The sequence below is a fragment of the Dermacentor albipictus genome, chromosome 1, assembly GCF_038994185.2.
Source record: "Dermacentor albipictus isolate Rhodes 1998 colony chromosome 1, USDA_Dalb.pri_finalv2, whole genome shotgun sequence".
NCBI classification, from domain to species: domain Eukaryota; kingdom Metazoa; phylum Arthropoda; class Arachnida; order Ixodida; family Ixodidae; genus Dermacentor; species Dermacentor albipictus.
Genome location: NC_091821.1, coordinates 335,149,166 through 335,165,708, shown reverse-complemented (window position 1 = coordinate 335,165,708; position 16,543 = coordinate 335,149,166). Strand labels below are relative to the sequence as shown.

The following is a 16,543-nucleotide window of genomic DNA, read 5'->3' as shown; positions in this document are numbered from 1 at the left end:
CGATTACGTTCCGGACGCGTAGAGGGTTAGGTCCATGCTCACTGCATGCGGCACGGAGTCAGAGTTGCTAAGTCCTTCTTAACCTCGGCGGTGCCTCCAATTAGTCAGGGACTCGGGCGCCAGACCCACAATACCTTTTGTACAGCGGTTCGTTTCAAGGCTGGTCTGTGTGACCCGTCGGCGGACTGCCAACATCGTGCGCACAATACTGACTTCCAGGAATCGGCACACGCCCGCCTGGCACCTGCCGCGACGCGTCACCCAACCCCGCGCGTTGCCTGTGACCCCACATAACACAGCAACTGTCGCCCCGCTGACATGGGGGGAAGTGAACCCCCTCTCTATACACAAAGCACGAGGCCGATTCGTGAGACTTAAGAACCCGAACAATCAGAGCGACCTTACAATGCCCTTTGGAATTAATAGTTAGCCCTAAGATTTTTAACAGAATCAACTCTGGGTATGCAGTTGCTTACTTTAGTTTGTATCTGTATAGGAAGCGAGTCCAGTGGTGCTAATTCTTTAGTTTTGCCTCCTTTTCTCACTTTCCTGTAAAATAGTAGCTCTGACTTTGTGGGAGAGAGCGTGAACCCCGCGCTAGTGAGAAAATCCTCTGTGATGTTAACAGCTTCTTGTAGGCTTTCCTCTAATCTGGCTAGCCACTCTCCGGGGACTCAGGTGGTGATGTCGTCCGCATAGATGGCATGCCGGACATCCGGGATGCCAACCAACCTCTCGGACAGCCTGTTCGTAATGATTATAAAGAGTAGGGATGACAGCACCGATCCCTGGGATGTGCCGAGACAACCTAGAGGTAAAGGCCCTTCAGTAACCATACTAACTCTGATAAACGCCATGCGTTCACCAAGAAAGGATTTAGTAAAGTTAAAAAATCTGCTGCCAAGATTTAGCTAGGATATCTCACCTAGGATGTGTTGGTGTCTGACCCTCTCAAAGACCTTAGCCAAGTCTAGGGCCACAATGCCCAACGGTTTTCAAAGATTGATTTCTTCAATATGGGAATCGCATCCTGCGTGGAGAGGGAAGGTCGAAATCCAATCAAGTTGTGAGTAAAGAGACAATGTCGCTCGATTTTACTTGATATGCGATTATGAGCTATATGCGCCATGACTTTGCAAAGGCATGAAGTGAGCGAGATGGGTCGAAGGTTTTCCATACTGGTAGGCTTTCCCGAGATGGGGATGAAAACTACCTTGGCCGCCCTCCATTCATAAGGGACTTGCCCCGACCAGCAGACTCGATTGATCTCATTTATTAAAATCTATATTGCCTTGTCATCCAAGTTCTTAAGAAGTTTGTGATCCCATCTGGTCCTGTAGCAGACTTGCTGTTGAGGTTAAAGAGGACTTGTCTAACCTTTGATACGCAGAAGACTTCATAAAGGAGTGGGGCACTCATGCCGGTGTATTCTAGGTATGGGAGTTTCTCTGCCTCCCTGCATGCGTCACTGTCCTTTTAAGGATGTTAGGTGAACAGCATGCTTTCAGCGATATTGCTTTCCGTCATACCATGCCTAGTTAGGCATTTGATCATCCTGTCTAAAGCTAGTCTAGCTCTCCATTTGGATTGTTTGTTATTAAGATTTCTGAGACGGCCCCATTTACTGCCTCTTCTCATACGACTATATCCGTTTGCGCACATGTTTCTTCCCATTGTTGCTGCGACAAAAGTGCAGCGTGTGAATCAATTTACTTGTTTAGAGCTGCAATTTTGGCCCTAAGCCTACAATTAATGCGTCTTCCATCTAGATATTATGCTATGCTTAGCCTCAAGCATGTGCGCCATTCTGGTAATTATTACCTGGGCCTCGAAGTCGGTAGCTATTGTCTTCGTGGCCTCATTTACCGCTTTGTTCAAATTATCAAAGAGTCCCTGGTATGCATCTCCTTCCGGAGTCTGCTGTCCTCTCATTTTTCCTAAAGAGGTCCCAGTCTGTAAATTCGAAGGCTCATAGGGGTTTGGTTATTGTTCAAAGGGGGAGTTCTATAGTCTAGTGGTCCCTGCCCAGACTCTCCTGAACGTTGTCCCAGTCCGCATTTACTCCATGTACAAAAGTTAGATCCGGAGTAGTGCCTCTGCAAACCGGGTTTCCTATTCTAGTAGGGAATCTTAGTTCAGTGACAAGGGTTAAGCCCAGCTCTGCGGGCCATGTGGCAAGCTCTGTGCCTTTGATGCTACTTTAACTGTAGCCCCATTCCTGGTTCGGGGCATGAAAATCCTCTGCCACGATTAACGGGGCATTCGCGGCTATCTTGATTGCTGAAGTTAGTGCGTGCCTGAAATTTCTCCTTTTGTCTGAGGGTGCACTGTATACATTGAAAGTGAAAATACTCGCATCCTGGGACCTCGTAGAGATTATTTCCGTGAGCTGGATCTCATAACCTGTCTTATATATGGGGAACTGGTGTTCATACATGTCCAGCCAATACATGTCAACGTCAATACATGTCTTCTGCCAATACATGTGCTCTGCCAAAAACAAGGCCCGTATTCGCAGACGGCTGTTACGCTGTGGATGGATGGAAACAACTTTATAAAAAATCCGACGAAGTCTAACGACCCGGGCTCAGGCCTTCAGAATCGCTCTAAAGGCACAGCCCAGCCATTCCTGATGGTTGGCAAATTGTTAATGAAAGCGACTGGCCCATGACAAAGAGTATTCACGAATGAAAAGCTTTGACAATTCTGCATCTGTATTCCAAGTATGCGAATTTATTTGGACTTCATTCATCTTGAAATGCATGCCACATTTAGCAATACCTGATAACGGCGCTCAAATCACGTAGACTATATAGGCGCAGCTGTCGCGCCGATGACGACTACGCGGGCAATTCTGCGCTTTTGCAAAGCTTTCCTTGCGTAAGGGCATTTCATAAGTGGGCGGCGTTCTGGCACTTACGATAGCGGCCGGCGCGACAACAAGACGATCACTGCCGCAATGGCTAATCTCGAAAAGCACTTATGTAAGAGAACTTCTGTGAATGCAGGCCCTCGTTCGCCTCCACTTGTGAATTATTGACAGAATAAAGCAATGTATACGAGCACTCGAGGCACTTCCTTGCACTGTCTTTGATATCTTTCTTCCTCGATAACGATCGCAGCTATCACGGCAAACTTTCCGACCCGTGCGGACCCTCTGTCCACGGGTGCAGGTTTACCGCGCTGTGTGCTGACAAACGCCGCGCAACTGGCCGGACACGGGTTCCGCGAGATAACGCGTTGAACGGTGCGTTGAGCGATAACATTTCACGATTGCTCTACGCGTGCTCGATGGCGGGCACTGTCGTTCGCGGCCGACTGACGCACTATGGATTTTCCTCTCCTCGCCGATGATCTCGGTTCGCGGTATCTTGCGGACGGACGCACCTAATCTTGGCCGTCAGTAAACTTTCCTCCACCCTCACTGGCGGCTTCAAGGGCCGGTCGAGGGAAGATCTCGATCGCCGCAGCTGGACAGGAGCTTAGCTCTGGAACTGACGTGCTACGCGCTTCAATTCTTTTCACCGGGATCTGCGTGTGGACTGGATAGTTAATATTCGTTTTAGCATGGAGGGGAAAGACGTGACGATTCGACCGATGCGCGAGGAAGACAAGGAAGGTGTGACGGAGTTGCGCAGAAGTTACGGTCAGCAACTGGGCATCGGGGCACTGGACGCGCTGGCGAAGTACGACCCGGACAGCATCTACGTCGCTGTTACCGAAGATGGTGAGAGTCACGCACGTACTCTACCTTTGCCGCTGTTTAACGTCACCTGTTGCGAAAAGAAAGTCTTAGACAAATTTAGAAACGCAGCACAGGAAGACGGAGCACGGATTTATTTGCAGTCTAGTTGGCCTTTCGCTAACTGCCCGAAACAGTGAAAACTAAGACAAAAAATAGAAATAAGGTGCAACGATATATGAATAAAATGAACCAGAAGCATCGTGGTGTCGTTTTTAAAAGGCTTTATTTATTCGAATTTTGTCGCGAGCACTGTGTTAATAAAAAACCCAAACTATATATATCTATATATGCTTATATCTCTCTGTTTTCTTTTTTTTTTCCCTTTTACTGACAGTCATGTGCCGTGCTTGTTCACAGCGGTTCGGATGGGTTACAGCGATGATGTCTGAGATCTGGTAATTTCCGTTATAGCAAGCCGCCATTTAACGGGCACTGAAACAAAGTATGTAAAGCCCGTACTTCGCAAGGATACTTACGCAACGTGTTACACACCCGCAGCACCGGCCCGCGCTCAATACCACCCAAACTTATTTACCCGCGAGATTGCTACAGGAATATATTTTTGGCGCTGCGAATCAATATAGGACTAATCACTAATGATACGATGTTCTTTTCATTACTTAGGCGTGTCAAGATTGCCGGTCCTATTACATTCGGGTAACAGATATATTAGTTGTTTAAGTGTTTATGTAATCTTATAAGAAAATAAGCGTTTGTCGGTCACGTGTACGTAGGGGAACTTCATTTTTTGTTACTTTCGAATCGTCAAAATTGCTGATCGTAATCGGGTAGGTATACATGATATACGGGCTTTCGTGGTATATTCTGGGCAACACTGAGCAGTGCTTGGTGCTATGCTCCAGCAGAAACTGGTGCTATGACACGTGTGCTGTCATAACAATAATAACGTGCTACATTATCAATGTGTTAACCACATTCATTGTTAACCATAATTATGTTAACCGCAATTGATGTTAATCATATCCATTGACAACCAAAACTAGCTCTTAGCAACGTATAGGAAAGAAACGCACCGTGTCCTTTCCCTTTTCTTGCTCCGTTGGTTTCCTCAAGCACATTTCGACCCTAACTCCATTCTTTTAAACAACATAGCGTCATCGTAATACGAAACTCTACAGTGTTTAATAAAAAAAAAGCTGGCAGCACATTGTTGCATCTTTGCAATCACAAACATCGGCCTAACGTTGCACTTCACTCAAAATAAAATAAAAGCTCGCTTGAAGCCGCTGCCCCGTTTAAATCATTGTTCTCCGTATCACTCCATCCAAAAGTCACGGCTGGTGCGTGTCGCACGCGCCGTTGCATCCGTCGACTCAACGATTGTTTGTCCCGGCCACTCAATGCACGCTTCCCTGTTTACACAAGGAAATGCACTTTTCCCGCAGTCTCTCACGTCGTGTGCGTAATCACTCGTGGTGAACTTTGGCTGTGGTCACAATGCTATCAAATAGCAAAACTGGAAGAGTAGCGTTGAGCCAGAACAAGTAGATGTTCTTTGTGTTTGTTTCTGTTCACAGTTATTCGTATTTGAACGAATCGCTCTTTTTGGAACTCTGAAGGGAGCTTAGGCACAAACACACTTTGTTTCAAAGCAGACTTTCTGTACCACATGTATGCTGAATTCTACAGGAAGATATGAGCCAACAAGCACATATAAAACCATCCTACGCTTCAATCATTGCATGTTCATTCACAGTGCCAAGTAAATCGTGCCGCCAATGAATTTTGTATGTTGCTGGCGATTTGACTGGCTGCGAAAGATTGCCAGCAATAATTATTGAATAGCATTACGCAAATTCAATTTGACAACTGTAATCCCAACACCGATGTTTCAGTGAATCTATGATAAAACAAAGGAGAGGGGCAAGTACAGTGGCCGAAATCCTCACGAAGCTTCCCCCACCCACTTCTTTGGCTATTTTAATAAATGACATTCCAGCCTTTGCTGATGACGTCTAGGCGCAAAGCTCGCGGGCCTCCTGTGACCTAGGAAGTGTTGGCTCGGCTGAAGGGCATAGCTGGAGACGTCCTTGGAATTATTATTATTATGATTATTATCATTGTTGTTGTTGTTGTCGTCGTCGTTGTAGTTGTTGTTGTTGTTGTTGTTGTTGTTGTTGTTGTTGTTGTTGTTGTTGTTGTTGTTGTTGTTGTTGTTGTTGTTGTTGTTGTTGTTGTTGTTGTTGTTGTTGTTGTTGTTGTTGTTGTTGTTGTTGTTGTTGTTGTTGTTGTTGTTGTTGTATTAGTGGTGATGGGAGGTGGGGGCAGGTGGTTCTGGTGGTGATGCGAACTGATTATCTTGCTTTGAACCAGAACAGAAGACAAATTTGTATATTTACCTTTCTCTTTCTAATATAGTTATCGGGCGCTAATCTAGGGCAATTCGCGGCGCGTACATCTCAGGGATCCAGTCTGCACAAAACTGACCACTCAGTTATTAAGACAGAAATGACTTCGTATGATGTGAATAACACTGCCTCCTCTCTCCGTTCTCGCAGTCCCTGCAATTCAGAGCTGTGCAACGGGAACGCTTTCGGCACTGAGAAGTGTGCAGTGAGGGCTAAAATAACTAACGCATTAGAACCGAAGTAAAGAAAACTACAGGCTCTTCGCGCAAGACCGCGTCTGAAAGGTCTTGCTACGCTAAGTTCAAGTGCTCCTTGCACACTGACCACCCTGCATGTACGTGCATGCTCTTGCTCATCAATCGCTGCTTCATTTCCAGGTTGTCGAAATTGCGCTACAACTAGGCGCGGATACCACGCGCCTTGTCAAAGCCGCTACGTTTGCTTAGGGATGTTATTGCGAAGCCTTCTAGTATGCGCTCGACGAATGACGGCTGTTGTCTGCAGGATTTCTGTCAATTGTAGATATTTCGTGCCTTTCCGGCGTTTTCTTTTTTTCTCTTACCGTAATTATGCATATGACGCACGAGAGGCTTCAGACAATATGATACGAACAAGTGCTAACATTCCAGCCTTCGGCGCGACTACTCCCCTCTGCCTTCGCCCAGCTGCCACCGCAGATCTACCGCACCCTTTGTTGAGTTGTCGTGGACTGTGCTCGTTGAGGTGCCACAACCTGTAAAAAGTGGAGCTTCACCGAAGCCGCCCATCCGACTACAATATGTAGATATATGGTTCACGACCATACATGGCTATTGGACTTCGATCTCCATGGAATATATCGCATCAATTCGATCCCTATTACATAAAACGAAATATACATTGAAAGCACCGCGCCAGCGTCGACTAGACGGCCGGTGAGCGCCTTCTAACGACGTGAAGTGACAAGGTCAGCAGGATCTTGTTGATATCTTGCTGGTCTCTCTTGCTCTTGCTGATTGCGTCGCTTCGCGCACCATTATAGAAGGCGTTTCACCGGCCGGTTATTCGATGTTCGCGCGATAGTGTTAAAGAATCGGGTGACTGTGCATATACATAACATGCATGAGTCACGCATTTTATTCCGCAGCGCGCACTTTCGAATTTAAAAAAAGTGTAACCTGTTCTAAAAGAAAATTTTGCGTGGTTAGGCATCTTGGAGGCGCATGTGGCACACGTTGTGCTTCGCAAACCACTTACAGCAGGAAAATTATAAGCTGCTGCAGCAACTAAAACATCCGAGTACCTCGAAGGGTGGGTAACTCTAAATGACATTCGCCGCAGGCCAAGTGCAAGGCAGCTGCGCCGTCGCGGACCTGCACCCGGACCTGGCGTACGTGATGATGCACGCCGTTCGCGCCGAGCGCCAGAAGTCGGGGCTCGCCACGCGACTCTGGCAGGAGGCCGTCGTTCGGCGTCTCGGAGCCGCCAGGAACGCGTTCCTCATCTGCGGAGGATTTCACGTGGCCATGTACTACCGTCGCTACGGCTTCGAAGTCGTGTCGGCGGAGCGCGTCCACTACATCCGGCCGGGACCGGCCGACATCTCCTCGCTGACCCAGAGCGTGACGGGCGTGCAAGTGTCGGCTGTGCAGGTGCAAGACGACGCCGATACGGTGTCCTCCATCGCCGACTACGACGCCACCGTGTTTGGCTTCAGGAGGGAACGCTTCATATCCCTTATGCTGGCCGAAAAAGGGAATGCCGTCGTGGTGGCCCGACGAGGCGACCAGAACCGGTGAGTGGACATTCACTTCCTTGTTCGGTTGTGCCAAAATAAAGAGAGCAGCTTTCTGAAGCGAGACCGCTTATTCCACGCATCACGAAATAAGTGTATTACGTTGGAATAGTGCTGTGACACGCACGTGGCAGTACCAGCGTCAAGCACAAGTAGGCATCTGTCATCCCCAACTGCAGCTTATTAGCAATAACTATACACCCACGCCACTGCGTTAGCTACATAGCTGGTTCGCAGTGTGAGTGTTATGCTTAACACTGTCAAGTATTCCTGAGGAAGAAAAGTACGCTTCTCGATGCGTTGGCTCCAGCCTTGGGCAACACTTATTCGACCACTGTTCACTTTAAATCTCCACCTTCCTTTTGAAACCTCCATCTTGCTTGAGTGTTCCTAGAAGGCATGTTAAACGAGAGGAAACGTCTTACGCCATAAACGCCATAACGCGCGCCAACCTCCCGCTTTTTCTTCCGCTGCAGGTCTGTGGTGGGCTACGGAGTGGTCAGCACGGACATCAGCGGCCGTGCCCTCCTGAGAATCGTGTACGCTGACGAAGAGGCCATCGCCGAGTGCATCGTGCACCGCCTGCTCGAGGCGTTCGGCCCCTTCCACAAGAAGGGTCTCACGGGACTGCTGCTGGCAGGCGCCGGGGAAGGGCGTGGCATCGACCACAAGATGGCGCTGGAGACGGTGCCCTACGTGAACATCCTCTACCGGCTGCACGAGCCGTCCACGTGCGACTACGGGAAGCAGTTCGTGGTGCCAGTGTAGGACGGTGCAATCTTGCGGATGATCGATCGATCGGCTAGTTGAATGATCAGATTTGATTTTATTCTATTTCTTTGATTTATTTGTTTAAGTCGATTTGTTTGATTTGACCGAAAGTTTTAATTATTTTTATATATTCTTGCGGTCGACTTTCTCAAAACGTTTGAACCTCATTGAAACCAGCCCGGTGGCTTAGTGGCCACGCGTTTTTGTACTGCTGTACACAGGGTCGCAGGTTCGACTACTGGCTACGGCCACCGCGGTCCTGTATAAGCGCAGAATGCCATATTACTGAGGTACTCAAATTTAGGAGCACGTGAAAGGACACCGCGTATATAAAATTAATCCAGAGTCCTTCACTATGATTTTTCACATAGCTCATGTCAACCATTTTACCCGTTTGAGACGTTACCTCAAACAATCACTGAGTCGGCATTCAATGAACCAATTACTCAATCGATCAGTCACCGTCACGTGAGCAGACAAATATTGTTTGAAATGAGGCAGAACTTATAGAAAACACTATAAGCATCTAGTCTCCAACGCGCCCGAATCGATCATAAGCGTGCTCGAATCGTTGAGGCGCTTGCTGTAGAGAAGGCAAAAAAAATGCGTATTTAAACACAGCAAGCAAATGAAGGGCACGCTGAAGCACGCAAAAAAGAAAAGAACAATAAAGCAGCTGTCAGTAATCAAATGCCATGTGTTACTTTCTTGACGTAAGTGACTCACGCACGAGGTTAGAAAGAAAAAGCAAGGACACAACCAATTCAAGCTTAATTGGTGCGTTGCTATCTTAGAGCACTGTAGCACTTTACCACTACCGTATTAGTTATTACCATTACTGTAAACCGACACGCAGACGGAGATAGAATAGATCTGATGGCTACGGCTTGTGGCACAAGCGTCGACCAGAAGTGTGCGGATTGTTTGCTGCAGCGAGCGATTGTCGTCTCCTTAGCTGCTAGTGCAAAAACGTCATTACCGACGTAATCTTCACTAAGATATTCTTGGTTCCTCGTTTTTCTTTCGTTTTAACACAAAGCTTTTACAATGCAATAAAGTTGTACGCAGCCCTACAGCACGTCACCGTCTGTGTTACTATAGTGATGCGACAATGCTACTACTTGAACGTCAGATTTGATATCCGGCTCGATGTCGATGAGGGAGAGTTGGAGGTGTTGTGGATGTCGCGAGGTCACACAACACCAAGCAAGCCTGTGACGCTGCTTGCAAGGGGTTAGCTGTTTATTAAGATGGAATATGCAAGCGATAGAACGGAAACCACTTACGCAGACATCTAACACTACGAGTCAAAAGTTGCGATTATATTATAATTTAGGTCTTTTTTCAGTCTTTACCCGCCGTGGTGGCCTAGCGGCTATGGTGTAGCGGTGCTAAGCACGAGGTCGTAGACTCAAATCGCCGGCCGTGGCGGCCGCATTTCGATGGGGGCAAAATGCAAAAGCGCCCGTGTCCCGTGCAGTAGGGGCCCGTTAAAGATCGCCAGGTGGTCGAAATTTCCGGAGTCCCCCACTACGGCATGCCTCACGATCATGCCGTAGTTTCGTTACGTAGAACGTCAGAATTAATTTTTACTGTTTCTCTCAATCTTAGCTCAATCTCCACCGAGTCCCCGTTCATATGGCCATGCGTATACTTAAAAAGCCTTCCCGACATCACCCTCGCCCCGTCGTTCGTCGAATCACACTGCAGTGCGCGCATTGTACACCCAACGGGGCTCCAGGGTTACAGAGTCCAGAGTTCCAATTTTTTTTTTAGGTTATTGTCATAGATACGTGTTGTGCAGTGGGCGGCTTGTCTCGCCGAACCTCGAGGCACATACCCCGAAAGAAAACGCTTTCACTCTCGTTGGGGCATCGGGCCCGTTCACGGAATGTTCCGCAGGGGTGCGGTCAAGAGGCGATGGGTTAACTTCAAAGCAACGGCGCTGTTTCGGCGAACCAAATGGCGAAGTCCCGCCTCAATTAGCCCGCTTGCGCGCTCTCCGTCAACCGCGGCTCCCCCACTGGTTGTAACTCTCAGCAGCCGGGCTCGCTGTCGTGCAGTGCGTATCCTTTGACTACAGCCGCTCCTACATGTAGCCGCCCCCACAAACAACGTTGAAACCCCACTATCAGGGCAAGACGTTACAACAGAAACACAAGACAAAACTAGAATTTTGAAGTTTCGTTCCTCCTGAAACTGCGGCAACGACGATGTCATCGCGCATAGTGTGCAGATTCCGCGGGCTTTGCGCAAATGAAACAGCGCGCAGGGGAAGGCACGATTCACAGGCGCTCTGTCGGCCACGGCAGTGGACAGACGCGAAAGCTGCGCTCACACGGATTGTCGCAGAGAGTGCGATGGGCATGATTTCCCCTGACATACGGGATTTGGGCTATATTAGGCGACATAAAGTTCACGTTGTGGCCCCGTCTACGACGGGATGTTAATCCCTGCTTTTATAATAACAGAGTTTGTCATGCTTTTTGCAAAATTTTGGTGGGGAAAGAGAGTGCAGAGAGCAACGAAGATGGAAAATTGTCCGGTGTTGTCAACCCCGTACGCTCTTCTTTAATTCTAAATTACTCCCCACTTGTGTGCAAATACCAAATTGTACTAATACACTAATATACCAAAAAAAGCTGAACGTGCGCGCAAGATATAAGGCACAGAGCCTTGCTAGAATTTCGACATCTGGGTAAAAGAATCGAAAGCTTCCTGTAGCTCGTTGGATTTGTTCAGGTGGGACGGATGTATAGCCTCTGTTTTGCGGTCGACTCATATTGGTTCACGCGGACAAGGTCGCGCTTCTCATTTATATTCAATATTTTTACATATTAAATATCAAATACGCCGCCTCACCTGAGTCAACTATCGGCGCTTAGAGCGCTCTGTAGGTCAATTGATTCCGCCCTCCTTTAACTGCTTTCATGTTTTCTCGGAATGCGCCTTTTCATTTCGATTTCTTATGTTCATGCGGTTTTCTTTAATGGCGTCGTTTTACTTTTTGGAGCCACGTGGAACACAACTAACCTGGCCGAACGTCCATATCAGGATATTCTAATAACCGCCGAGGTTTTGTCGCCTCCGTACTGGGTCTTCCGAGGATGGCATATTTCCCAAGAACTAATGGCATGACAGCGTCGAAGTAAGTTGGTGTGTCCGTTTGCAGTTTCCACTGTCGTAGTGATCTTCTGTGCGCGATCTGTACCTTCTTATACTTCTTATACAACATAAGGTCCCTTCTTACGAAGAAGGGACCTTATACAGGCCGAGTGACCAGCAATTTTCGACTAGAAGTTTAACTGCGAATTTCGCACGTGCTCCTATAATGAATGATGCTATCCTTTTATCGCTCCATCTGGAGTCCTATCTCTACGTGGCACTCCGCGTCGTAGTAGCAGCATAAAAATCATTTCAAATTTAGCGGCTATGGAAGACGCGCTCGCATCCTCGGCCAAAGCGTGAATATGTTTCGTTTCCATGAACTCGACGCGAGCGAGTTGAGTCAGAATTCGGGCTGGCCTAAACCGACTCGACCAGCTATGCATACGCGCCAACTCGCCCCGACTTTGTTGGCTTCATTTTAATGCAACCCTATAGAGGCGTATTCTGATGGTCTAGAACTCTCAAAAAGCAATGTGCCACAAGCAACAACGTGCGAGTACCTATGCTATTCTCGTTGCAGAGCGGCGTATTCGAGAGTAGGTAACTTCGGTAGTAGCGTGTGTGCGTACGCGGGGAGACGGGATCCAAGAGGAGGCTCAAATATTGCAAGCGCTACGCAAGCTGCGAGTCTCAGATAATCGAGTTTGACACCTTGAGCTCTGATATAGTAATATTTAGCTATTAAAGTAGACGGAGCTCGTTTCCGTGGATGTAATAAAAACAGTCTTTAATCACTGCAAACAAATCCTCGTGCATTGCTATAATAAAAAGAAAAAGAAAAGGCAGCAAACGATCTACCTCTTCAGTCCACATCAGTCATGTCATATACCCGACAGGAAGAAAATCTGCGCAGTCAGCGCCAGGCTTCTTCGCTTGGCGCTGTTTGCAATCGCCGGTGCCACCGTCATCCATGGCGCGCCGACAGGACGTCACATCTGTGTCGACGGTGATCAGCGAGACAGTGTGGCTAGTGTAGTGCAGACACCGGGGCAGTGCACGGGCGAGGAGGAGGACGGCGTCCATCTCCCTAGGCAACGTCGTCAGACCAAACTGCTGTGTCTGGGCAACGCCGTGGTCACCACACTGGTCACCACCCTCCTGGAGAGAAACCGCGATAGGATCAAGGAGAACGAGCCGATCTACATCGGCGGCACGCAGAACCTGGGCATCATCGTCCTCAAGAAAGGCAGGGGAGTGAACGTGAGCAAAACTAGAGTTGGCGCGCGCGTGTACTTACTCATGTACTGCGTTTTTTTTTATTCGTGACAACTAACGCGGACGGAGAAAACGAGACAAACAAAAGTTCGCAGTGTATGGCAGTTCCGAAAGCACACAGTATGGTAAAGTAAGACGTTCGGCAGTGTTTACGAGCTCTTATGTCTCACTTTACCGTGCGTGCTCATGGAACCATCTCAGCGGTGCCCAGTGGACATAGCAGAGTTTCTTGGAGCCTGTTAAATGCCTCAAAAGGTCCCTGTTAGAAAAGAATCTTAGATGAAGACATGGGGAACAAAGACTGCTCCTGCCAGGCTATAAGACTAGGCTAATTACGTAGTGAGCGAATGGCGCCACTTAAACAAGTTGATCAAAGAGCTTAATTCAGTTTTTAATGTAAATTAATTTAAAACTAATCGAAAAGCCAATTATTTAAAACTCTGCAACTCTGGTGACTCTGCACCAAGTTGGCAGATGCAGCATGGTAAAACGGGATGAGACTTTGTGTAAGAGGACTATGGTTTAACCTTATGTGTACGCTATATCTCGCGCACCTATTCAGGCCGTTCGATCGCCGGCTCGGACTGTTAACGATACCTTGGGGAGCCGAACCTATAGACTGTGACAAGTGTTAGCTTCGTTGTATTCGTTACCTTAAAGGAAGCGAAGGAAAGCTGCCGCCTTGAGTGTCTTATACGGGAATATTAATGCAAAGCCATCGCGGAGCGCTTACGGTAACTTCTGAACCGAATATTATTTGTAATACACGTTCTTGGCGTCGCACGAGTGTGGGTTGCGAGAGCACCAATACAGAAGAAAGATAGAGTTGAGCAAACGGAGTGCTCCTGTACCAGAACTACTGTGGGTCACATATACTCGGTGCGCCAGAAATGCGACCGAAACCATGCCACTCGGCCTATAGGCACTGCTCTAATGGCGAACAAAGTAGCTCATTTATGTTACGCGCGAGCGTGTGGTTTCGGCGTTGCTTTCAGAAAGCTGACCATGCGTGAATGCAAAGCTCCCACAGCGGAAAGGGTTCCTCAAAGCTGGTTTCTCCGCAAAATGGATCTACTTGAGGAGAAGCGCACTTCTGCGGTTAAGTAAAAGCACATCAATCGGGCTCGGACCAGCACCTCCATGGCATCTTCATCAGGCCATCAAGGATCTAAGTGTGCTTAAAGATGTAGTCCAGTGCCAAGCGATGGTGTGCCCTAGTGTACTCCAAATGAAAATGGATAATCACATTTTACCCAACGGAAAAGAAATATCCTGGTGCAGCCCCTTGGAATAGCGTGGCGTGGGCTGAAAGTGGATGGCGATCACAGCGTCCAGTAATAATAATTGTAGTGGCGGTGGAGTTTAAACATTCCGAAGCCGTATTCACAAAGCTTTTCTCTCGCAAGTGTACTTTTTCATTGATCGGTCACCTTCGCTAATAATATATCCAGAATCAGGATTGCCTGAAATTTTCTCTTACGAACAGTTCTAGCGTAAGAGAGTTTTGTGAATACAGGTCCAGGTGCCGTATTTACAAAATAGTTTTGCGCTATAACTGTTCGTAAGAGCAGGTACTTGGTAGTCATGGTGTTGGACATATTGCTATCGAAAGCAGCCGGCCAACGACGAACTGCTCTTACGAATAAGAAGCTTTGTGAATTCCGCCCCTGTTCTACAAGCTATGACGGGCGCCACGGTGGAGTTGTCAGAATTAAGGTGGAATTCACGCTGGCGAGTCGCAGATTTCATGCGACGAAGTTAGTCGCAAATGGTGGTCACTTTTGTATAAAGGTCACCACATTTCTGAAGTCGCCGCTACCGGATATTTCAGCTTCGAGAATAGAGTCGCAAAGCTGCTGGACTAATTCTCGTCGGAGGAAAAGGGCAATGGTGTACGCGTATGCTTATTTTACGTGGCGATGGCGGGAGCGCAGATGCGAGCGGCACCGATCGCGAGACATTTCAGTGGGGAGACGGGCAGGTCGTGCTTGCCGGCGCGAACATGTGGCCACCTCTGCGGCCGCAATCCGATAACGGCGAGCCACGCGAATGGCCGTTCTTACTGAGCGCACCACTTCCGTTAATCATCGCAGATTGACAACTAAGCCCACCAAGATTTGAAATCACTGAGTGATATACATTCTTACGCTGCTAGCTGTAAATGATCATCGAAAAGGAGTTACGCATTGCCGTGATGCCATATTGTTACTCTATCCGTTCTATATACTGACGGTGGAGAAAAATCGTGCAAATGTCGACGAACGCAGGTGCACACGGCGTTCTTCAACGGCGAAATTGACGTGGACTGCACCTCGTACCCGGATTGGATCTCGATCACATTCCCCGTGGGCATTCGCAACCCGGACGTCGTGTTCGACTACGAGCTGCCCGGTGGACTTCTCTCGGGCGAGCTGAAGGCAAGCTTTGAGCTCTTCGGGGCCAACGTGGTCCTCCGGTTGCCAAAGGACCGCGGCGGAGACCTCAAACCGTACATAGCAGACGTGAACTTCTGGTCCACGCAAGGATTCAAGGTACGCCACGCTGGGCACCTTGACGAAAACTGCCCTCATAGAAGAGTACCTAGCGGAGAGATTAGGAATGATAAAGCTTGTAGCGCGAAAGGCGTAGACGAAAGAAAGACACTGACTAACAACCTGCTGAGAAGAAACTTGTTAGTCAGCGCCTGTATGTGCTGCGTCATACTTTCATGCATGTCTTTGGTACAGATTTACCGTTCCCACTGTCGTACCAACTATCCCAAACTTCCATCCTATATAGGAACAGAGACACGAGCCTGTTGCCGTGAGGGTCGTTCCGCACAGCAACGTCTTCCTTCTGCGGTGGTGCAACGCACATGAATCATTTAGTACCACAAGAAGTTCCTTCTCATTTCGCACCAGTACTAAGATTAGCATATAACGCAGACATTGCAGCTTCTTTTGCAAGTCGGTATGTTGCCCTTTCCTCCCAGTATATTACAGCTCAGTGAAGTAACATGGAGTCTAGGTATATTAGCGGATGTTCAGGCGCATTCAGTCGCGTAGAAACTTAAACATTTACTGCATACTTGTTTATGTATACGCACTGTGCTTTTCCGCTTTAATTTTCGCATTAGAGCATTGTGTTGTCCAAAGCTCTTGTTCGTCCTTGTGTTTTTATACCCCGTGTGAACTGTAACCACCCGGAAAGAAGGATGATAAGAACGTGGCACATTTAGTCGTGTGCAAGCACATGACCGGAATAATACGACGATGCGAATCCGATCTGATAGCTGGTTCTGATGTAGCCTACCTGCCGTTAATCAACGGTTATTACACAAAACAAGGCAAATATAAGATTCCAAAGCCCAAAAGGTATTCTTAGCCATTCAGCAGTGATTTGAGTGGTACCTTGTTTGTACCAGCCAATAGGCGCGTCCGACCTTTTAACTATATAAAGTGCAAACGACTTACAAAAATTCTAGCATTACATTTCCGCACTACACGGCAATAAATCTCACCG

General features: G+C 47.9%; 1 protein-coding gene across 1 annotated transcript; it reads left to right on the top strand.

Annotated features, from left to right (window-relative positions):
- Window positions 1-3,361: 3,361 nt before the first annotated feature.
- Window positions 3,362-9,722, top strand: LOC135915042 (uncharacterized). The gene is made up of 3 exons (XM_065448019.2): window positions 3,362-3,727; window positions 7,435-7,888; window positions 8,365-9,722. Exons 1-3 carry the CDS (start codon window positions 3,568-3,570, stop codon window positions 8,654-8,656), a joined length of 906 nt encoding a protein of 301 aa, XP_065304091.1. The 5' UTR covers window positions 3,362-3,567; the 3' UTR covers window positions 8,657-9,722.
- Window positions 9,723-16,543: the final 6,821 nt, after the last annotated feature.